The 22,767-nt window shown below is 40.7% G+C and overlaps 4 protein-coding genes and 2 long non-coding RNA genes across 6 annotated transcripts; 4 read left to right on the top strand and 2 right to left on the bottom strand.

The window, feature by feature from the left end:
• The first annotated feature begins 1,184 nt into the window (after nt 1-1,184).
• On the top strand, nt 1,185-1,668 carry LOC124204909. Its single transcript, XR_006879159.1, has 3 exons — nt 1,185-1,283; nt 1,364-1,545; nt 1,610-1,668. It is a non-coding gene; the product is annotated as an uncharacterized LOC124204909 (long non-coding RNA).
• A 4,097-nt stretch (nt 1,669-5,765) lies between these two features.
• LOC124204904 (histone H2A) lies at nt 5,766-7,031 on the bottom strand. The gene is made up of 2 exons (XM_046602141.1): nt 6,859-7,031; nt 5,766-6,799 (listed from the first exon to the last, which is right to left on the bottom strand). The coding sequence occupies exon 2, from the start codon at nt 6,767-6,769 to the stop codon at nt 6,389-6,391; it is 381 nt and encodes a 126-aa protein (XP_046458097.1). The 5' UTR covers nt 6,770-6,799; nt 6,859-7,031; the 3' UTR covers nt 5,766-6,388.
• A 94-nt stretch (nt 7,032-7,125) lies between these two features.
• On the top strand, nt 7,126-7,615 carry LOC124204906 (histone H2B.3). The gene has a single exon (XM_046602143.1). The coding sequence runs from the start codon at nt 7,187-7,189 to the stop codon at nt 7,556-7,558; it is 372 nt and encodes a 123-aa protein (XP_046458099.1). The 5' UTR covers nt 7,126-7,186; the 3' UTR covers nt 7,559-7,615.
• A 706-nt stretch (nt 7,616-8,321) lies between these two features.
• Nucleotides 8,322-8,751, bottom strand: LOC124204903 (histone H4). The gene has a single exon (XM_046602140.1). The coding sequence runs from the start codon at nt 8,705-8,707 to the stop codon at nt 8,396-8,398; it is 312 nt and encodes a 103-aa protein (XP_046458096.1). The 5' UTR covers nt 8,708-8,751; the 3' UTR covers nt 8,322-8,395.
• Nucleotides 8,752-8,953: 202 nt separating this feature from the next.
• LOC124204901 (histone H3) lies at nt 8,954-9,575 on the top strand. Its single transcript, XM_046602137.1, has one exon. The coding sequence runs from the start codon at nt 8,994-8,996 to the stop codon at nt 9,402-9,404; it is 411 nt and encodes a 136-aa protein (XP_046458093.1). The 5' UTR covers nt 8,954-8,993; the 3' UTR covers nt 9,405-9,575.
• A 5,632-nt stretch (nt 9,576-15,207) lies between these two features.
• LOC124204910 lies at nt 15,208-17,633 on the top strand. Its single transcript, XR_006879160.1, has 2 exons — nt 15,208-15,246; nt 17,388-17,633. It is a non-coding gene; the product is annotated as an uncharacterized LOC124204910 (long non-coding RNA).
• Nucleotides 17,634-22,767: the final 5,134 nt, after the last annotated feature.

The raw sequence follows: 22,767 nt of genomic DNA, 5'->3' as shown, positions 1-22,767 counted from the left end.
ACCGTAAAAATGGAAATAACAGGAACAAACAGTCTTACTCCTCATGTATAGATAAATTTCCTGATGCTAAGGAAAGTGTCATAATGTATTACAGTAGCATGGTGATAGGTGTTTCACTTCACACTCTTCATGTCACTGAAACTCTAAGTGGAAATGGGACAAGGAAATTCTCTACGTTATTTTCAAATTTACACAAATTTACCTGTGACAAATAAAACTTTACCTATCTCTTAGCTGGGTTGCCTTCTAAACACAAATAAAAACAGCCATAACAACAAACATGCTATTGCAGGGTACTCCATAAAAATTCCGAGATTCAGAAAAGATCCTATGGTTCAATAATACCAATGTTACATGAAAATCTGAATTGTAATGGACTGATAGTAGTAATGGGAAAATACCTTAACTCGGCAAATTTGTATTCCACTATATGTGAGCTTGAAACATGAGTTTTAGGTTTTGACACCATTATGGGTCTATTGGATGGAAATTGACTGAGCGCTAAGTCAACTTGTTGGAATGACTGACAGTATGCATCTAATATTTGAAGAAATAAAATGATACAGAATAAAAATAAGGAAACTATGTAAGATAAACCTACATATGTTACGAAGTTCAATTTGGTAATTGAAATCACAGGAATATAAGTATAAATTAGCAACAACTTGTTTCGCTCATTTCGCCTCGTTTCACCAACAACATGGGAGACACTAGCGACATCTGGTAATAAGTTTTGAATCTTAAGTTGTCGCTTTAGGAATTTAGGATTCAAAACTTATTACCAGATGTCGCTAGTGTCGTCCTTGTTGTTACATCGTGAAACGAGGTTGGGCGAAATAGTTGGTTGCTAATTTATACTTAAATTCCTGTGATTTCAAGTACCGAATTTAACTTCATATCTTATGTAGGTTTATCTTGACCTAATTTTATAATTTTTATACTGTACCAACTTATTTCTTCAAATTTTAGATGCATACTGTCAGTCATTCCAACAAGTTGACTTAGCGCTCAGTCAATTTCCATCCAATAGACCCATAATGATGTCAAAACCTAAAACTCATGTTTCAAGCTCACATATAGTGGAATACAAATTTGCCGAGTTAAGGTATTTTCCCATTACTACTATCAGTCCATTACAATTCAGATTTTCATGTAACATAGGTATTATTGAACCATAGGATCTTTTCTGAATCTCGGAATTTTTATGGAGTACCCTGCAATAGCATGTTTGTTGTTATGGCTGTTTTTATTTGTGTTTAGAAGGCAACCCAGCTAAGAGATAGGTAAAGTTTTATTTGTCACAGGTAAATTTGTGTAAATTTGAAAATAACGTAGAGAATTTCCTTGTCCCATTTCCACTTAGAGTTTCAGTGACATGAAGAGTGTGAAGTGAAACACCTATCACCATGCTACTGTAATACATTATGACACTTTCCTTAGCATCAGGAAATTTATCTATACATGAGGAGTAAGACTGTTTGTTCCTGTTATTTCCATTTTTACGGTTTTTTCATCATGATAATTGAAGTGTGCTTCTTAGAAAAGGTAAAGATTGATATGCTTTATTCTTTGTTGTATTTTTATTAATGTAAAACATTTTATTTTACAGAGCACACAGTTTCTTTATGGAATCGTGTGGTCCTGGCCCGGAGATTCTTGTGCCAATGCTGACCTTTGTCCATGACGGAAGAGGGACTTCCACGTCAACGTCCATCGTTATCTTCGCGACGCACGCTCATCTAACTTTACTGCTTCTAAACACAATTTGTTTTACTTCACTGGCGAGTTTCTGGACCACTTCAGTGATCGCTTCCGTCCGCTGTTACGCACCTGCAGTCACTCACCAAGGGATTAGGCCCAGGTACCCAACAATTGACTTATTTTCGTAGGTTATCTACTAATAGTCTAGTTGCGTTAGACTCTGTCTGTGTAATAGTTTTCAAAATCAGACCCTTCTTACGCGCCAACGAAGTTTTACTTGGACGTTTCTTTTTCTAACGCTAGATGGCTTTTTGATAATTTGCAGCTGTCATAACAGTCATTTTCAGTTACTTTGCACGTCTATTTAAACATTTATTGGCAGTTATTTTGTTGAAATATTAAGTAATAACTGACGATTGCTATTCCTGTAACAAAGCTCACTTGTAAAATTTTCGATAATTGCTCTTTTTTTTCTACTTCCGGTTTGCTCATTTCAGTCAGTAGTTCAGTAAATATTCATTCGAGGAGCAAAAGAACCACATATTCGTAATCCTCGTCAAATTTGTGGTAAAGTTCATGTTATCTTTTTTACGTACGCGTACTTCCGGTTTCGAAAATTTTCCTGAACAGTTCAGGAAAATTCTCGATTTTGGCCAAATTTTGGATTTCGTTTAAATCACATCTAATCGACCCCAAATTTCATGGAGATCACGAATATGTGGTTTAATTTGACGACAGCTCAATGGTTGAGGCGCTGTGGTTACTTCCGGTCTACTTCCGGAATTTTTTTTGAAGACTAGCATGTGAGCTTTGTTCTGTGAACAGTTCTCAATATTGTTAGGTAGATTTTAAGCAATTTAAAGCGCGCCTTTAAAGTTTCGAGCAAAAAACCAGAACAATGAGCCTATATGTATTATGTGACTATTATGTTACTTTAATTGGCATGTCACTTAATAAGAATTGTTTTCTCTTTATTCTATTCAGGTAATGAGAGGAAACGTCGAGAAGATGGACACTAAAACGTCGCTGGTATCTCCAAAATGTCAGCGTGGATCATCATTTGTTGTTGGTAATATGTTTGTGTTAGTGTTAGTTAACCCGTTGTCTGCCACGCCTTTGTTTTCCCCTAGTTCCTTAGCACGGGCCACGCTGTTTGGTCTCGTGGTTTACAAGCCGCGGGGTCGGAGAGTCGCCAAGCCCAAAATTTGCCGCAAGGCGCCTGTTTTAGGCAATTCACCATAGTTCCCCCTTTTCAGCACGGACTTGTCAGCAATGGAAAGTCCCACTTGGTCATGGATCCTTCAGACGTGGCGCGTAGATTAGTAGAGAGTAACTTACGGGTTGTATGGCGTGGCAGTTAATGGGTTAACTTAAGTGTATGTATATGTGTATCGTGTATATGTGTATGTATGTATCTGACTATAAATTGTGGAGGAATTGTGGGAGGAGGTGGGACAATATAACACAATTCTTTTTATAAGTTTTTTGTACATTGTTTCTAATTTATACCAAGTTTTGTTTATGAATTGTATCAATATATTTCTCTCAATTTCAAAGTCTTTCATTTTTACAAAGGTCAGTCACTTCCCCATTACTTATAAGATGATAAAATCTACAGTTACAAGTGTCTTTCGTAACTAATCCTTGAAATATCATCGTCGAACCACAAGAACATGTCCATATGAATAAGGCAGTAGTCACCTCTAAACCATAAAATAAACAATTCACAATTCAGCATACCGGTCTTGAAGAAATCCAACACCAATAGACAACTGACGCAAAGTTGACAAACTTGAAGTTACTAACAAAAGTATTACAAAAGAATTACCCGTATTAAAACTTTAATTTTCTCTTTTAAGATCAATAATTAATTTCCAGTGACCAATGATCATAAAATAACCGACAAATATAAATAACCTGACAGAAATTTCGGCTCGAGTATTTAGAAATTTTCATGTAGAAAATTGCGGAATCGTAGTTTGTGGTGTCTCCGCTGCCTTGGTGGTGTAGTACTCCGCTGCCTTGGTGGTGTAGTACTCCGCTGCCTTGGTGGTGTAGTACTCCGCTGCCTTGGTGGTGTAGTACTCCGCTGCCTTGGTGGTGTAGTACTCCGCTGCCTTGGTGGTGTAGTACTCCGCTGCCTTGGTGGTTGTAGTACTCCGCTGCCTTGGTGGTGTAGTACTCCGCTGCCTTGGTGGTGTAACTCGAGGCAGAATTATACTTTGAGGCTTCGGTGAAGTAGTTCGGGACATCACAGGTTGTGGTGTAATACTCAGCGGCCTTGGTAGTGAAGTATGCGGTTGTTGCGCACGTTGTTGTTGTGTTAGACGGCGGCGTTGCGGTTTGGTATCAACCATACCCACGAAACATCGGTACACCAGTGGTCGACCCAACCATCAAGGATACAACAACCAACAGCAGCACGACGCCATAGTTAACTAGACGGTACATAATTTGAACATTAATTTTCAAAAATAACCGACATATTAACAAAGAGAAAAAATAATAAAGTGAAAAATGATACAAAACTATGTAAAAACATAATAAAATTTACCATTTGGTTGCGAACTGGTATTACGTTCGAGAATGCAGTTGGTGACAAATAGTGTACAGCAGTTGTTGCCGTGTCAGAGATGCTCACTCAACTGATTTTTTTGGCCTTTTCTCTCTCCTTTTAAACTACTTTTTCTCACCCTGACCCCTCTCTTAAGCCTTGCGGCTATTTACCTGCTTGAAAATGAGGCAAACGCTTCCCGTTCTCACCCAACCTCTACACCACCGCATTGACAGTTTTACGTAATGATCTCCGTGACCTTTGAAAGTGAACGACATACAAACTGGCCTTTCCTTCTGCAGGTTGACGTTGCTGGGGATGGGTCTGCAAAAAACAATATCAAAATTAAAACCCAATGGATTTTGCTTTAAAAAAATGGAATCACGATGTAGTACTAGGGCTCTTTGGTGATGCAGCTCGGGCAGCATAAATTGTAGTCTTGGTGGTGGTGTACAACAACAAACAGCAGCACAACGCCATAATTGACTAGACAATAAATAATTTGAACATTAATATGCAATAATAACTGACAAAAAACAATAGAAATTAATACAAAAACACAAGTAACAGAATATTTACTCATGATTGCGATTTAGTGACAAATAGTGCACAGCAGTTCTTGCCGTGTCGGAGATGCTCACTCGACTGATTTCCGACGCCTTTTCTCTCTCCTTTTATACGACTTTTTCTCACCCTGACCCCTCTCTTAAGCCTTACGGCTATTGTACCTGCTTGATAATGATGCAACACGTGTCGTCCTCACCCAACCTCTCCCCCGTCGCATGACACGTTTTACTTTAAGATCTCCGTGACCTTCGAGCGTGAAGGAAATGCAAACTGGCCTTTCCTTCTTTAGGTTGACGTTGCTGGGGATGGGTCTACAAAAACCAATATCAAAATGAATACCAAATGGCTATTGAATACCTGCTTGATAATGATGCAACACGTTTCATTCTCACCCAACCTCTACAACACCGCATTTACAGTTTTACACGATATGTTCCCTTCAAGCGTGAAGAACATGCAAACTGGCCGGCCCGTCTGTAGGTTCAACTCTACAATGGTAATTGAAAAATAATTAATAAACATTGCACAGTACCTCTGCATACAAAGTATCGACATAAATATGTCGAAAGTATCCTCTTGGTGAGTTGTGGGCTAGGATTTGTCTTTAGACATGGGAACTAACCCGAAAACAATCCATTCAGCAACAACTGGAAAACCATGTTTTGTCAGAAAGGTTTTCTACCTAATTATGCATTACCATCTTAAATATCACACTAATAAAAATAAATGTTAATCAAAACAACTACCTTGCAAATAGAATTTTCTTAGTTTTGTAAGACACAAGCTTGAATTGGACAATTTCATCTTTATTGTCACAAGCACCCATGACACACGAAACCTTAAGTTGAAGATATTACCTGAAAATATTAGGTCAAGAATGAAATGAGAATCTAAATAGTGTGTCATCTATTAAACAATTTAAAGTTTAACTAACCCAACTTTAAGAATAAAGACCAAAAATATCTCATATGAAGTAAACTCTTCTTTACACTTTACAGCCATCCAATTTCTTTTTCAAGTTGGTCGCAAAGTGTTATGGTAAAAATGAAATACCAGACAGACAGATACTCTAATAGTGCTATCATAGAACAATCCACGAAAAATGTAACAATTACCGAATCACTGAGATAAGAATTATCATGAGAATCGCTTCCACCAGCAATCCAGGCGGCGACCATTTTGAATATTTTGGACTGGAGTTGAGGGGGAGTGGGCAAGGTTGCATGAATTTGAACAAGGTGGATCAGAAAAAAAGAGAAGAGTTAAAAAGAACAGAAAAGAAAAAAAATGAATTTATACGAAAATAACATGTAAAATACATCCATTTCATCGAAATATCATAAGAAATGTTTTTCTCTCACAGTTGGACAAACGAAATACCAGCAGACAATTTAGGTTGAATCAAAACAATTCAAGAGTGCCACCTTGCGATAAATCAGAAAATTTGCGCAAGTAATCATTGCCAAAACCTAATTGATATGTACGAAATGTAGCACTAAGCAAATTCTTTTTTCAAAATAAATTGGTGGCCCTGAAAAGGGCCGTTTATTTAAGGACGGGAGAAGTTTAAGCCTTGGCGGGTTTGTCGGTCTTCTTGGGCAAGAGAACGGCCTGGATGTTGGGCAAGACACCACCCTGAGCGATGGTGACACCGGAGAGAAGTTTGTTCAACTCTTCGTCGTTGCGGATGGCCAATTGCAAGTGACGAGGGATGATGCGGGTCTTCTTGTTGTCACGGGCGGCGTTACCGGCTAACTCGAGGACCTCAGCGGCCAAGTACTCCATGACGGCAGCCAAGTAGACGGGGGCACCGGCACCGACGCGCTCAGCATACGATCCTTTGCGGAGCATTCGGTGGATACGACCGACGGGGAATTGAAGTCCGGCCCTGCTGGAACGGGTCTTTGACTTTCCCTTGACTTTGCCTCCTTTGCCACGGCCAGACATGTTGAGATGTAGAGTAAGTGAACGCGGTTCCTAAAATCAAGGAACGAAATGATAAAGTTTGAAAAAGATGTTGAGGCTTATATACTCACCAGGATCGGATTGATGGTGAACACAGTGAGACCATTTTAAACCAATCGGAAGGGCAGCTGTAAAACATATTCCCGCCATTATTTCGTGTAACACAAGGAAGATTGTGTTAACTACCAGAAGCTCCTCCTCCTTCTGCGCTGGAACACGGAACATCTGTCCCACTGCTGGGTCCCACTGCTGGGGTCCCACCCTATTGGTCCTCGGGTCGGAAGAATTTGCTTCTGTCAGGTAAAGAGGGTGAACAAGATATGAAATAAATACCCTCGCCAGACTAACAACCGTCACTGGTATTTGCCTAGTAATCTCAGATTTACTCCAAGTCTCAGAATGCCCCCCAAGGTTAGCGGTAAAGCAGCGAAGAAGGCCGGCAAGGCCCAGAAGAACATCGCCAAGGGCGACAAGAAGAAGAAGCGCAAGAGGAAGGAGAGCTACGCCATTTACATCTACAAAGTCTTGAAGCAGGTCCACCCCGACACTGGCATCTCCTCCAAAGCCATGACCATCATGAACAGCTTCGTCAACGACATTTTCGAGCGCATCGCTGGAGAGTCGTCCCGTCTTGCCCACTACAACAAGCGTTCGACCATCACCAGCCGGGAAATCCAGACGGCCGTCCGTCTGCTCTTGCCCGGTGAGTTGGCCAAGCACGCCGTGTCTGAAGGCACCAAGGCAGTCACCAAGTACACCAGCACCAAGTAGATTGTTCCTCTTGGTCTCTCTACAAACCAAACGGCCCTTTTCAGGGCCACCAAAATATTCAAGAAATGAAAACAAATTAACTGCTTTTGGCATTTTTCTAATCCAGTCCAAAACTCGACCCAATTTTTATGACGGAACTTAACGCTTTGTATCTAGACATAGTACGCTCTTCTAAGGTATTTCGGAACAATGCGTTGAATAGAGAGAAAAATCGATCACGAAATTCGTCTCCGTAGCAATAGAGTAACTTTTACATTAAGCAAATCGTTAGATACGACGAAAAGTTATTAAATATTTCGGATTCACAGTTTTTTTTCATTTAAAAGTAGAAGTTGAAAGAAAGCGTTAAAAAATCAACATATCAAAACAGTTTTGATCTATGCCACAGCGTTTTCATTTCATTCAAATGGTGATTCAGATGAAGTTCGACCGATAGTGACGAAATAATTTTGCAGTAGCTAAGAACAACTTCAGAAATTGACGAAAATTTAAGTAGGATGTATCAAAAAATTATACTCCGTAAAATCTGAGAAGCATCTGGATATTTTCCGATTCATGTTATTCGGCTGAAAACAGTGAAATGCGTTTCATACCAGCTTTAATATCTAGAAAAATATTTTCTATGATGCACGAACACTTACTTAATACTTTAATAGTTAGGACGTATTGCTCCAAAGACCTGTATCAAATCGGATTGTTTTTGTTATTCATGTTAATAGAAAGTCAACTTTAAGAATATGGTTTAAGTGGTTGAGAAATCTTTTTCTTTAAGTAAATGGTGGCCCTGAAAAGGGCCGATTGGATTGAAAGATCAGAGTTTGACTACTAAAGTCAGATTTAACCGCCGAAACCGTACAGAGTGCGGCCCTGGCGTTTCAATGCGTAGACGACGTCCATGGCCGTCACCGTCTTCCTCTTGGCGTGTTCAGTGTAGGTGACGGCGTCACGAATCACGTTCTCAAGGAACACCTTCAACACACCACGGGTCTCCTCGTAGATGAGACCAGAGATTCGCTTGACACCACCACGACGGGCAAGACGACGGATGGCCGGCTTGGTGATTCCCTGGATGTTGTCACGCAAAACTTTGCGATGACGTTTGGCGCCTCCCTTGCCGAGTCCTTTTCCTCCTTTGCCGCGACCAGTCATTTTCAAATGGGTTTCAGAACAAGTTTGACAACAAACTGAATGTCGAATGTTTGCACCAGGGCCCCTTTTCGGTGGGAAATCCATCCGCATTGGTTGAGCTTAACAACAGCCACCCCAACTCAGGTCAACAAAGCCCAAGCTTTGTATTCCCCAACTTCCCTCCCACTTTACCCAACAACCAATTGCTGAAAAAGAGATCCCATACATTCCTCAACGTCTCCCCTCAGCCCTATATAAACCCATCATCCCTCTACTATATCCTATTCTCAACTTTCAGTCGTTCGACATGGCCCGTACCAAGCAGACCGCTCGTAAATCCACCGGTGGCAAGGCGCCCCGCAAACAGTTGGCCACCAAAGCCGCTCGCAAAAGTGCCCCGGCCACAGGAGGAGTCAAGAAACCCCATCGTTATCGTCCCGGCACCGTCGCCCTTCGTGAGATCCGTCGCTACCAAAAGTCGACCGAGCTTCTGATCCGCAAGTTGCCATTCCAGCGCTTGGTCAGAGAAATCGCCCAGGATTTCAAGACCGACTTGCGTTTCCAGAGCTCGGCCGTCATGGCCCTGCAGGAGGCCAGCGAGGCTTACTTGGTGGGTCTTTTCGAAGACACCAACTTGTGCGCCATCCACGCCAAGCGAGTCACCATCATGCCAAAAGACATCCAGCTCGCTCGCCGTATTCGTGGTGAACGTGCCTAAGCGACTTTTAAAATCCCTTTTGACTTACCAATCGGCCCTTTTCAGGGCCACCATTTACTAAAGAAAAAAATTACCAATCAACCATTGTTTTCATTTCAATATTCTTGTAAATCTTTCTTACCGTCAAAGATTGATGGGAATGGCCTAAAATAAAGAATACTCTAATCATCACTAACCACGGTTTCTTTCTAAATGCCAGAATTTCACAAGCATAACCTTTTCGATGGTGTCAATGTGCACTGGAAAACTGCTAAATTTTGGTAAACAAGGAAAGATATTAAATCATGCCCTATTTTAGAACTGCACCCAAATAAGTAAAGCCCAAACCATGTAAACAGTATAGACTGCAAATTAGTATCATGGGAAACTGAAAACTTTGAACAAACCTGATGAGCAAACAAAATCTGGCAGTCGGTTTATCCTTGCGGTCCTCAGCACTTATTTTTCAATCCCAACACTTTTATTCAAATTCACAACCACATTCCAAATCCCTTACTAATTGTTTCCATATTCCTAGAAACAGATAAGAAAAACAATTTTTAAATTTTAAAAACAGAAACCATGCAAGAACACAGACGACAGGACCAAGTAAACAAAACCAGCCACCTGGTGGCCAACATTTCAAGCTCATCCAACATTTTTTATGGCGCGACCCTTCAAAAACCTATTTGTAGAGACTGTGAATAACATATATAGCTGAGAATAAGACAGTTAGTAAAAGTAAAATTCCTTCTCACTGGCAAAGCTTTTTAAATAAAACTTTTTGGCGATCTTTATTGATTCCTCGAAAATGTTTGGAAGAAGAATAAAGCAGCATTGCTGGTAGGCAACTTTGTCTCGAACAAATACAATCGCAACAAATGCAAGTAAATAGATGTTAGACATATAGTATTATATATATATATCATATAGTATTATGAGACCTAATGAAGGGGTAGGCCAGCAGGCCCCATCAGCCCTATATATACACAGCATGTGTGCGCTAATGGGGGCACCGTCTCCTCCCGTCAAATATGCGCCCGGCGCAGAAAAAAAAAAAAAAAAAAACTCCCATCGAAGAGATGAATTTGCTGCTGCTGGGCTGTCAGTTATTTCTTCAGCAGCGGGAGATTCTTTAGGCCCCGCACAACACACAGGGAAAAATGTTGAGCATTTCCCGAAAAATATATAATTTATTATCACCGGAGCTGCGCCACTGTTACACAACATCCGAATAGTTTTTACCATCTCTTTCTAAAAAAAAGAAAAAACTATTCGTGATTTTTTACACGCGGGGCCTAAATGTTATGTGGAATGCAAACAAGTCAGCGTCGAACCTTTCTTCTTTTAACACTTGTGACACTTCCGACCCCAATCAATAACCTCATTTTCCCTTTTTTTTCCTCTCTCCTATTTTCTTGCTGTGTGTTGCTTATTGCTTGGCCCCGTCCCTTCTTTGTGGCCGGCTCATTACCGTAGAGACAGCAAGGGGACGAAAAAAAAAGCGGAGCTGTATAATAATTCAATTGACAAAACATTGTATATCCCAGTCACTACCGAAAGCAGCAGTTAAATATATATACAGAATAGAGGAGGACTATATCTTATTCTTTTTGGCTGATGGGACTAGGGAAAAAGGATTATGGGTGAAAAGAGAGCCAGCGCACGATGGGGACCATGGGACATGGCAGTGGGAGGAGATCGGCGGGCGCCAGAAGACGGACAAATGTGTCCGACTAGGCCCAACCCCGGCGCCATTCATCAACGGAAACCTCAGCAACATCCACCCGCAATATACTTCACAGGCCTTTTGGCTTTGTTAACGTATATTCGATTCATGTATAATGCGCAAATAATTAATTGGGCGACATTTTTTATTCTGGTGTCAACTGCTGGCGTTAGTAACGAGGTTAGTAACGAGGTCGGTACGAGAAATCGGTTCGACGAAATCCAAAACGAAAGCGAAACCAATACGGTGAACGTGCGTCCGTGTGCAACTTGTTTAATACCGAGAATTATCTGGAAAAATCTAAGAATTCGGTCAACAAACGGAAAAAAACGTGAAGATAATTATAATATCGAACGATAGATAGATATTTATTATTGACGTCTAACGATCTACGCACATCACAGACGCGGATGAGAGTCAGCAAGAGCAGATGCTGCTGTGCTGGCTCAGCCCCAGCCCCAGCCAATATAATTACATGCGTGCAATCTCGAAACTGATATTATAGAGCGCCAACACTTTTCTGGAATATAATTCATAAGTTTTGGCCGGAGAAGCGACGACGCAAGCGCTTCGTGATGACGTTTCCTGGAAACGAGACGAAACGTTTTAATCTGGTTCCGCCCCGATGGGAAATAACGAACAAGTCCCACCAGCATCTCATCTCTCACCAGTTTGAGTCTCCTCTTGTTTCACTCGATCGCCAACACATTTCTATATAAGCGCAGCTGCTTTGGTTTTTGTGTGTACATCTATCTGTTGTAAATACACGATTATCCATTTATCCATTTGAGCAGAAACCAGTTGACCCCCGCGACACAAAGGGCACCGAGTGTGCAAGCACATAGGGACTACATTTACTTGCCAGTGTGTTATTGATTGCGTCCGTCTCGGGTCGGGACGTCGAGTGATGATTTTATTTTTTTGATTTCTCTCTTATATGTTTCCCCTTTAGTGCGCCAGCAGCATTGCCCTCAATTACCCAAGGCTATCGCTCCACTATATAAGTTGATCATACGGGGGTATAAGGGGGTCACGGGTCCCGTCCCAGACATCACACATTTTTATACATGCATATATATACTCGCGCTCGTTCATCATCTCGCCGCAACCAGACACGAGTTTGACCGGACCGCGCACATATTTTATTTTTTACTAACTAAATAACATTTATTTATAAACGCGGAACGCTATATGCTATGCTGTGATGATTGGGAGAAGATGAAAGTTTTTTTTTTTTTTTTTTTCTTTTTTATCAGGGGATTTAATATTATTATTATTATTATTTAGTGCCAACGTCGTATTATGTGTGGCACTATCTCGCCACGGTCCCGCGACTCCGTGTGAGGACGCGTCTTATATTGACGGAGAAATCCAATCCTTTTATTTTTAATCTCTTCTTCTTCTTCTACTCTCCCCCCAGCATGCAGCACACACACAGAAATGCTAACTGCTTCAGTGTGCGCGATGAGCTTCCCTTATTCCCCCTGGAAAAAAGAAAAGCTCAACATATACAATGTGATGTGGTCTTCGCTAGCTAGCTAACCACCCTCAAATGGGATCCACATCTTTTTTATTGACGATAAAATTTTAGATTACTTTTTTTCTCAGAATTATAATTTGACCCGGATGCCTGACCTGTTGGTTTTATTAGCTGCATTGTATAAGGATCGCAGTATATGCACAGCTCTAATATCTCTCCAGACGAGAAAATATCTTATTTGATTAATTAACCAACAGACTGATGAAATTAAATTTTCAAATTGCAGTTGACGATAGTCCCTTATATTTTAATAACACAGCATGTATCGCCTAATCAGCAGCCAGCGTATAGTATGAGGAATATAAGAAAAAATAAAGAAATCAAACTAGTTCTCGTTTGTTTTGTGTGTGTGTGTGTCCAATGTTCAACAGGAAACAGGATCTGGCCAGCAGTGGCTGCTGGTGTTTGGATGTCTATACGTTTTCATGTTTGATGATGCGATATTAAATATACCTCCCAAACGGCAGCACGCATACTGGCATATAGGCATGTCGTTCCTCTATATACTATACATGTGTGTGTGTATATAATAAGCTGCAATGTGTTTATCATTTCCCCCCCGTATAGTCTATCAAGCCCCTTTGTATATTGATAACCTTTTACGGGCGTGCTGGATACGAGGAAAACTGTCTCCCCGCGCTTTCCACGCACTTATTGCCCTATGCTGGCTGATGTATAATTGGTCTAGCGCTGCGTATATTTACATGCGCCTAAGCTGATTATTTTTATGACCAACTTTTCATCGAAAAAAATCCGATCCGGCCATCCTCTGTCGTCAACAAACATTTTTATCCCGTCCTCGTGCTGCGATCGTTCCCTATAGACATGTAGACAGAGATAACATTTTATTAAGATGGTATCAATTGCCCTGTATAGGAGCTGTACAGCCACAGACGGTTCCACACATAGTTATTGCGTGTTTGTCTATGGATGTGTGTGCGCTCGTGACTTCTTCTTCTTCTTGGTCGCCTCCACACATAAATCTGGGCTCGCCCACACCGCCCCTTTGACACGCAGTCGATTTATATTCGGACCTGCTCTTGCTGGTTCTTGACACCCCCAAAAAAGTGTCCCAACATCACCCACCAGTTACACACACACACTGGTCTAATAAGGAACGAGAGGTGAAAGTCAGAAAGTTTTTGCAAGATGAGCGCGTTTGGGCTTCGTACATCATTTACATGCGACTCGGTGGTTTTTGGACCCCCAGTGAGTAAAAATATCGACAGACTTTGTTCGGTGTCATTTTACTAACGTTTGTTTAACCAATTCCATCAACTAACTCGGTCGTCTGAGAGTTAACCCAAAAAATAAAACCGAACCGGACCCCTGCTGAAGATCTCTAATAAATATAGAACGCACTAGTCTATATAATACGACTCTTGGCTGCTGCTGCTGCGGTCCTATGCTATAATCGAGAGACCCGACCCAGACCTATACAAAGTCCAAAAGTCCAAATGTCAGAGTTTATATACTCAGAGTCTCAATATGGAGGTTCATTCCGTCTCTGCCATTGAGAATAATCATTATTCCCTCTTGGCTTCCCAAGAGGGCCCTGAAGGATTTTATATTTTAACTGTTTCGGTCTAAAAGGAATTATAATATCTGAGGGTTTCGTGCAAATTATTTGGTAAGGGGGCTCTGTGTAACTTGATGAGACGAAATCTATTAAATATTTAAATAATGTGGATAAGAAAACCGCTTTATCTTTTATGAGCGGTTTGAATTTAGGCGGGAGAATCGATTTTAAATCATTTCTATCGATACTTAGGCATAGCTAATTAATTAGACCGATTAGTGTCGTCTGCTGTTAAAATTCCAAAAATGTGGTCGCGTGAATTCGTGGTCGATTCTCTCTATGGAATCGCTTAATAGTTAATATCCACTCCATGCTGTTTTACAGGTAAATTAAACTATGAATACAATTAGAACGATTATGAGAGCTTGAATAGAAGAGTCAAGTTAGTTTCTGACTAACTTTTATGATGTAAGTTGTAAGCTCACTGCTTTTGATGCATGGCAGTATGTTTGCTCTGTACAGCTATAACCTTTCTGTACAGTAACCTTTTCCTTTGTACAGATTCGAGGCCTGAGCCAGCCATCATAACTACAGAATATGCCAGTTTCTGCTTGTGGTGGTGGATTGGCCTGTCGTCAGCAACAATCTCATCTCATCACTTGGGTAATGTTTTTCGTAACTTTTGTTAACCTGTTACCTGCTAGGTATTTGAATGATGCATGACTTGCATAAGTGTATTGCATCAAAACCTGAAATTCTCCTGTTAATTTATTTATGGTTTACCGGCTGTCTTAATTTCAACTTTTTTCTGACTTATTGTTTCTGCAGATATTTTTCGTAACCCTTTTTTTAAATTTTTTATTTAGATAAACAGCATCCCACTTGATTGGATAACCTCCCTATGGCCGAGCTACGGATCTCCTTTTCCCCTTTCTTTCAATGTCCTCGTGTATGCCCATGCGAGTGTGGGTGTATTCACGAGGACACCCTTTTCCCTATCCTTCCTGGTGTTGGATTCAACTTTTCAGCGGATGGAATACATGTGGAAGCCTGGCTGTATTTCCCAGGCTTAAAGGTAGGAAACCAAAATCTCTATCCTTCTTTTCTGACTATTGAGTGGCGTTGATTCTAAATCGTTGCACAGTAGGGGCCTACCAAGTACGATTATTCCTGAGCTAGGCCGTTGACAGGAATTGTTTTCTCTTGCCCTTTTTGTTTTACTCAGTTAGGGTTTATTCAAAAACTCATTTGTAGAACGACTGCAGATCACTATCAGGCTTGTTTTGTTTTTTTCCCTCACAACTTTTTCTGTGAGTCAACAATCGAATTAAAAAAATTATTTGATCACTTGAAGCAAAGTGCAACTAGACAACTTTTTGACCAAGAGGGACGCACAGCAGGATCATCTCCGGTGTCTTGTGGCGATCCTCTTTTTTTCAGGCCTCCTTTTTTTGTTCCACCCACATATGGATGTAACTATGCGGATGCATCCGATCTTTATTTATTACACATCAGCCCAAAGATGAATGAATGAGAGGGGAAGACAGTGAGAGCGGACGGACATGTGTATATTCAGATGACAGTGTCTCTCTTGTATATACTTTTACGCAATAATAGATGGATAGTTTAGTTATAGAGAGAAGAGAGAGACGCTTGTTCGGTGGCCCGTAACGCCTTGGCCTAATATTTACAATGTGGCAGGGTCTCGCTAGATGATTTTTTCTCCTTTTTTTCTTAACGAGGGAATCTCTTAACACGTGTTATCCGCTCTATGTGGCACTTGCCTGCTGTGTGTGTTTAGGTTAAACATATGTTTTTTCTTCTCTCTCATCGTCGCGAAGGGTTAAAACCTCGGTTAAAACAGAAAAGAAAAATCTTTTTCTCTTTTTTCGTTTGCTGCCCAGGGTATGAGAGGAGATGAGAGTGTAATTTCTCCGGCCTGGCGCCATAGCACACGGAAATGAGTGGGCTGCTGAGAATGGGGCGGAACGACGTCGACGTTTCTTTTTTTCTTTTTACCCAGGGGTTTGTGTGTGTGTGTGTTGTTGTTAAAAGAAAAATTCCTCTTCTCCTAATTCCCTTGTTCTGTGTTCCAAGTTGTCCTCTTCATCTTTTCTGGCTGTTTAAAGATGAGAAACTCGCTGGTTTTTGGAGGTGTCAAATGGCAATCAATTATCTTTTTTTTTTCTCTCTCTCCCTAGTCTCTTTTTGCTTATATTCTCTCTCCATATCCTTTGGGCCATCAATGCCGTGTATATATATACGTCAACGTTGTTCTTGCTGGGCGCCCCGGAGAAATAAGAAAATGATTGATGAGGTCGTATTTATATATCTCTCTACATTTTTACGACTCTGGCGACTTCCGATTCTCTTTTTCTCTCTCTCACCACCACATAGAAGGAAGATGAGTCCAATATCTGTCCTATCTGTCCCATCCCTCTCTCGTCAAATGAATGAATGGGCCTGATGTATTGATCGGTCCCGTGAGTTTTTGATTTCTCCTAACCGCAGCAGCAGCATCTTTTCCCACTCTCTCTTTCATATCACATTCGGTGATATGTGTCTTGTGCTGGTCCTCTTTTAAATAGCCGGTCACAAAGGCCCCACTGGAGTCTATACAGAAAGGGGAGGAGTCGGGTCAAAGTCATCGATGCGCATCTATTGCGCTGGAAGAAGAAGAAGAAGAAGTAGAAGAAAAAAGGGGATAAAGATATAAGTGGTAGTCCCTCCGGTGTTGGTTGTGCCGAGAGGAAAAGACTGGGGCTGATTGCTGTATAGTATATCCTCTCTTGAATATATTTGGGCTGGCTGCTGGACTGTTGTTGCTGCTGCCGGGGTGCGATGTTCATCTTTTTACAGCGACCCCGCCCGTTATATATACATCGCTGTATGGGAGCTATAGCTAGAAACGTCTAATAAGGATACACATCTGCGTGTGTGTGTATCCATATGGATGTATAGATAGCCCATACATATATCGCTTCTGTTTGACCGCGCCCATATTCTGACTTTTCCGATGACTTGACTGAGATATCTCCGAGTTTCTCGGCTACACACACACAGCAACTTGACCACTGTCTGTGTGTTCTGGAGCCCCCCTTTGCTGCTGCTGGGTCCCCATTGCACTTTCTCCCAGAAGACCCAGTAGCGCTATAGTCTCTCCATCGAGTCGTTCCTTATAATATCCGTTTTTCCTTTTTTTTTCCTTTTTTTGAGAGTTCCAAGATTGTAGAAGATTGATCTCCAGAGAGTCATCGACGGAGAGAGCGGTTAAATCAAGTGCACAGTATTGAGATAAACGGACGGCTGATGTGGGGAGGCAAAAGGTCAAATGGATTTCAAGGGAAAAAAAATAAGGGAATATACAGAATTGGCCCATTCATCAACCGGCCAGCCAGCAGCGGTTATTACGATCTATAAAAAGGGGGACCCGTCAAATAAATTGGTTTGGAATTCCTCCAAGACGTTTTGTTTTATTTTTTTCCTTTTTTTGTTGATCGACCATACTCGGCCCCATTGGGAGAATAAAATAAGGGGGTCACGTGAGATTGTTATAATTAGTCGGCTGACATCATCAGCGCATGTAGATTTACGAGCGGGGGGCTTCAAACAGCATTCGAAAGTGCGCACACATGCTGCAACTGGGCGCAAATGATGCCAGTCGATGATTAACTCCCTGCTGATTTAATCGGCACCCGTTTCTTGGAATTATCAGACGAAAAAAGAAAAAAACTAAAAGGGGGGAAAGAAATTTGGTGAAAATTTGGGAAAACAAATCGACGGGAGATACGGCTGGTGTCTATAGAGCTGCGAGATTTTCGTTGAGTTTATTGCGAGACAGTAATAACGCCACTCCCTTATCGTGTTGGCTGCCTCTCAGCTGTGGCTCCTATACTAATATACGAATGACTTTTGAAATTGATTAGCATTCGAACGGGAGACACACGCATTGCTCGCTCCCAATTGAGTCCTCCTCACGTTGCACGCCACATCAGACTCTATACGTAAAGGGGGGAAGAAGAAGAAGAATAACGTCACCCACGGAACAAAATTACTGGCAGCTCGAGTCACTTTGTCGTTTTCAATGAAGTTTCAAGTTTCACTGTTGCGACTCTACAGAACAAAAAAATAAGGAGCTGCGTGTCCGGTTCTGTTTTTTTCTTTCCCTATTTTGGAAAGATCTTGGAAAAAATCGTGAAAAAATCACCTTTTTCTCTCTTATTCGGCCATTGATTGTGTCATCCATCAAATAATCCAATGCCTGCCACTGCAGAGAAGAAAAAGTGTCTGACGTTGTTGTTGCTATTATAGACCTTGGGTGCTGTGGTTGGCGATCCACCAAAATGTTTCTCCCGCTACCGGTTGGCCAGCGTTGAATAGCTTATACTAGCGTCTTATAGTATTATCTCGAGTCAGTTTAGACAGCAGCAGAGTCTATAACGCAGCAGACTGGAATGTTATTAGATAAAAGGACGCGGGCCAGTGCTGCTGCTGCTGTGCACTCTGCGCACTTGCGACTGTATCAATGTTGATCCAGCGTGTCCCCCCCCCCCCTTCAAACCCCGAAGATTGTCGGTATAATATAAAGACATTGTATTATAATATCCACATTTATATAGAGGAGCAGCAGCAGAGAGCCGCTCCTTTTGTTTCCATCTGATGATGTTGACCCTCGGCAAACAAAATATCGAATACGACCAGACCGACTGTCTTTGTTTAGGCCTTCGATTTCTTGTTATGTGACTTGATGGTTGGAAAAAAAAAAGAGATACAAAAATCGGTAGCCTATGTAGTCTAACTGCAATTTTGATGGCTATCGGGTATGCATAATTCTATACTATATTAGGCCTACTTTCTATACATCTAAAAGCCATTTGGGAATTCCCTTTTTTCCCTCCCAACTTTGATAGGATTTAATCCCGAGCATTTGATTTAGGCCTCACTTTGTTTATTGATTAACTTGGGTTTAATCGGGTTTAATTACGTAGTAGATAAGATCCATCTAGGCCTACTCCAGAACACCCTACAGCCCACCTCCACCCGCCCATTTTTTTTCTGTTTTAAATAGAGCGGCCGATCGGAATGATAATGAATCGAACTTGGAGTTGATTTCGATTAAATGAACATGATTTTTATGGGATTTTGCAAGAATTTTTTACTGCCCTTCGGCAGGGATTAAAACTGGTGGGAAGCGATTTATACAATATCATAGGATTGAATAAGTTATAGAGTATTGGAATAGCCAATTGACTCTAATAATAGGGCTTCTTCTTGTAGTGAAAACGAAGTAGTTCATAATTATGAATTAATGTTGTGTCCCGACATTAATGGCGCTGTGGTTAATGTGCAGACATTACATCAAGCACTTTCTGCACGCTGCCCCAGATAATTGTGAACGATTCAAAGTCAAAATTGAAAAATGAAATGTCAAAATATATTGACATCCTCCAACGAAATAAATGACGCAATTCATGCTTAATGTATCACGATGATTAAACCTTTAGTTACGAGCGTTGCACAACAAGTTAATGAAAAACAGTTTCTCCTCACCAGTTACTTGAGTGTTCATTTACACGAGAAATAAAATCTGCGTCCTTCCGAGTGTGTCGTCGTTTCACAATAGATCCCGCTACAGCAGAATCTTGAAAGACTCTGCGCCTGTGACTACGGTTGGGTTATCAGGTTTTGAATATCCAATTTATTTATTACGAATATACTTGTCGGGGTTCCAACAATAGAATTCCACGTCGATCAACTTTGAGTTCATGCACGTGTTTTCACGAAGTGAATCCGTCTTTTATTTCCTACCAGTTGCCAGAATTTGTAGTTGCGGCGTTCGCCTTGGTGTTGTGTAAGAAATTGCGTCAACTACTTTGATAGGATATTTGAGGGATCTTTACAAGGATGACGATGAATCGAGCGTCGGAATTTTTATCAAGAAAATGAACTTGATTTTGGAGGGAAATATGCGAGAACTGTTTGTTGCTCTTCGGCAGGAATTTAATTAGTGCGATGTGACTTAATGGATTTTTATAGGACGGAATATGTTTATCGACATTGACATTGTACGAAAAATAAATTGAGTATTCAATTTGATTATATTTTAAATATTTCATAGGGAGAATTTGTGATGCAATCTGAGATGTAACGTGGTAAGTTTAATGAAACAGATTCCTCATCAATCCTATGCATCTGGCGGCGCATTGGGTTACAACTGTATCACAATCAAACACTGTGATAATTTCCTTCCACATTAGAGATGAAGTTGTGTCTAAATATAAGGAGTCTATCTTCACCGATGTAGGTGATGTAAAAATACCCAACGAATCACGAATTTGTGTTCTATATTTGCTAGCGTTGCACAACAAATTTTTGACATTCAGATTGATTTCATAAGTTTTTTTAGTGTTCATTAACGCGAGAAAAAATTAGAGAAATAATTCCGAGTGTGTCGTCGCTTGACCGATTTTTGATTCGCATCATATAATAGATCCCGCCACATCAGCAGAATTTTGAAAGACTCTTAATAGGCATGTGGCTACGGTATTACGTCGCGGTATTAGGGCTTGAATCTTATTTATTTATTACGATTACTTGTCGGGGTTCCAACAACAGAATACCACGTCGATCAACTTTGAGTTCATGCACGTGTTTTCACGAAGTGAATTCGTCTTTTATTTCCTACCAGTTGCCAGAATTTGTAGTTGCGCCGTTCGCCTTGAGTGTTGTGTAAGAAATTGAGTCAACTCCTATCATAATGAGGGATCTTTATAGATGAATCGAGCGTCGGATTTGATTTCAATTAAATGAACTTGATTTTTGGGGGATTTTACTAGGAATTTTTGCTGCTTTTAAGCTGGGATTTAATTAGTGCGATTCGATTTGATGGAATTCTTTAGGATGAAATATGTTAATCAAACATTGGCATTCTCCGTCACTTTATAGGACAGTTTTCTGCGGTAAATTACAGATTATATCAACTACTACATCAGAACTGATAGTTAAGATTATCGCTTATTTGCCCCAACATGGAAGTAGGCTTGATAAAATTCCCGACCAGATTCTGATTCAGAGTTTTGATATCTGTGAAATTATTATGTTGCACGCGGTATCGAAATTATGTCGAAATATAAAACGTCCCATCTATTCTGATGTAGGTGATTCCCTACAACGTAACAAATCACGAATATTATGCTTTATATGCTGGCGTTGCACAACAAATTTTTGAAAAACAGATTTCTTGCATAAGTTTCTTTAGTGTTCATTAACGCGAGTAATCAAATCTATGTTCATTTCGAGTGGTGCCGTCGCTTGACCGAATTTCTATCCGCATAATAGAGCCCACCACATTAACAGAATTTTGAAAGACTCTAAATAGGCCTGTGGCTGCGGTGTCAGGGCTTGAATCAAATTTATTTATTACGATAATGGTCGGAGTTCCATCAATCATCATCGTTATATTACTTGATAGTTGACAAAAGAGATACAAGAAATCGATAGCCTCTAATCTAACTGCAATTTCGATGGCCATCGGGTGTATATATATATTACTCAATATACATCTAAAAGCTATTTGGGAATTCCCTCCCGACTTTGATAGGATATGTATGTATGAGCTATTCTCTTTGAGTTTTTTTTTTGTTCCCCGGCTCTCCTTTGGCGTTCTTGACGTCTCGGCCCATTGTATATATAAAAGCGCAGGCATTCAAAAGGCTCTCCTTCCCCCAGCAGACCAGAAGAAGAAGAAGAAGAAAACGGGACACATCATATAACCCCACCCAACAAAAAAAAAAAGGAAGAAGAAGAAAAGAGCGTCAAGAAAAGAGAGAGAAAAGACATTGTCAAATTGGCAATTCTGGTGTATTATTTCCCCCCCCCCTTTTTTTTTCTATTGATTTTTCTTTTCCCTATATAGCTCCTCTTGGCTCGGCGGGAGACCTCCTTCTCGTGTCGTGAGCTCCCAAAAGTTATTAAAAGGAGAGCGCAACGTTGCCGCTATGTGCTGAGAACGTCTCGTTCCGCGAACATTTTCGCCTTTTGATCAATTGATGTAAAAAGAATAAAAATCAAATTAAGTTGATTTGTTTTTATGTACCATCGAGCGCGCGCTTCCGCGGGAAATTAATGATTTTTTAAAACCGAATTAATTGGAAAACGTTCTTCAATCTTCAAAGAAAAGCGCCCAGCGTCCATCAGCAGCTCTCTTCTGTAATATATATTCAAATAGTTCCCTTTTTCTGGATTTTATTTCCAGCGAATTTAACTTTTGGCGGGTTGTTCAAGTGATTTCGCGATATATAGATATTGGCTCTTCTATACGCTCTTCTATTTCGACAGATGTGCTCTTCATGTTTGTCTGAATCGCTGGCTGAATGTCTTTTTCTTCTTCTTCTTTCTTACCAGCGAAGAAGGAGAAAGATGACACGGAGCCGCCATTTTGTGTATGCCAGTCAAAGGATAGGAAAATGTGTGTAACCAAGTCAAGCGAAATCCTTCCATAGAAAAAGGAACATCCAGCGTATATAGCAGGGAGCTGCATCATCAGCTCGCCCCGGATCGATGTTAGATAGATATATTCCCCCCATCTCTTTTCTTT

This window comes from Daphnia pulex, chromosome 10 (genome assembly GCF_021134715.1).
Source record: "Daphnia pulex isolate KAP4 chromosome 10, ASM2113471v1".
In the NCBI taxonomy this organism is placed as follows: Eukaryota; Metazoa; Arthropoda; class Branchiopoda; order Diplostraca; family Daphniidae; genus Daphnia; species Daphnia pulex.
The sequence above is the reverse complement of the archived record's forward strand: the minus strand, read 5'-3'. Positions and strand labels throughout refer to the sequence as shown.

Coding starts and splice junctions, on each gene's coding strand:
- LOC124204904 (XM_046602141.1), bottom strand. CDS start 6,769: ATGTCTGGCCGTGGCAAAGGAGGCAAAGTCAAGGGAAAGTCAAAGACC.
- LOC124204903 (XM_046602140.1), bottom strand. CDS start 8,707: ATGACTGGTCGCGGCAAAGGAGGAAAAGGACTCGGCAAGGGAGGCGCC.
- LOC124204906 (XM_046602143.1), top strand. CDS start 7,187: ATGCCCCCCAAGGTTAGCGGTAAAGCAGCGAAGAAGGCCGGCAAGGCC.
- LOC124204901 (XM_046602137.1), top strand. CDS start 8,994: ATGGCCCGTACCAAGCAGACCGCTCGTAAATCCACCGGTGGCAAGGCG.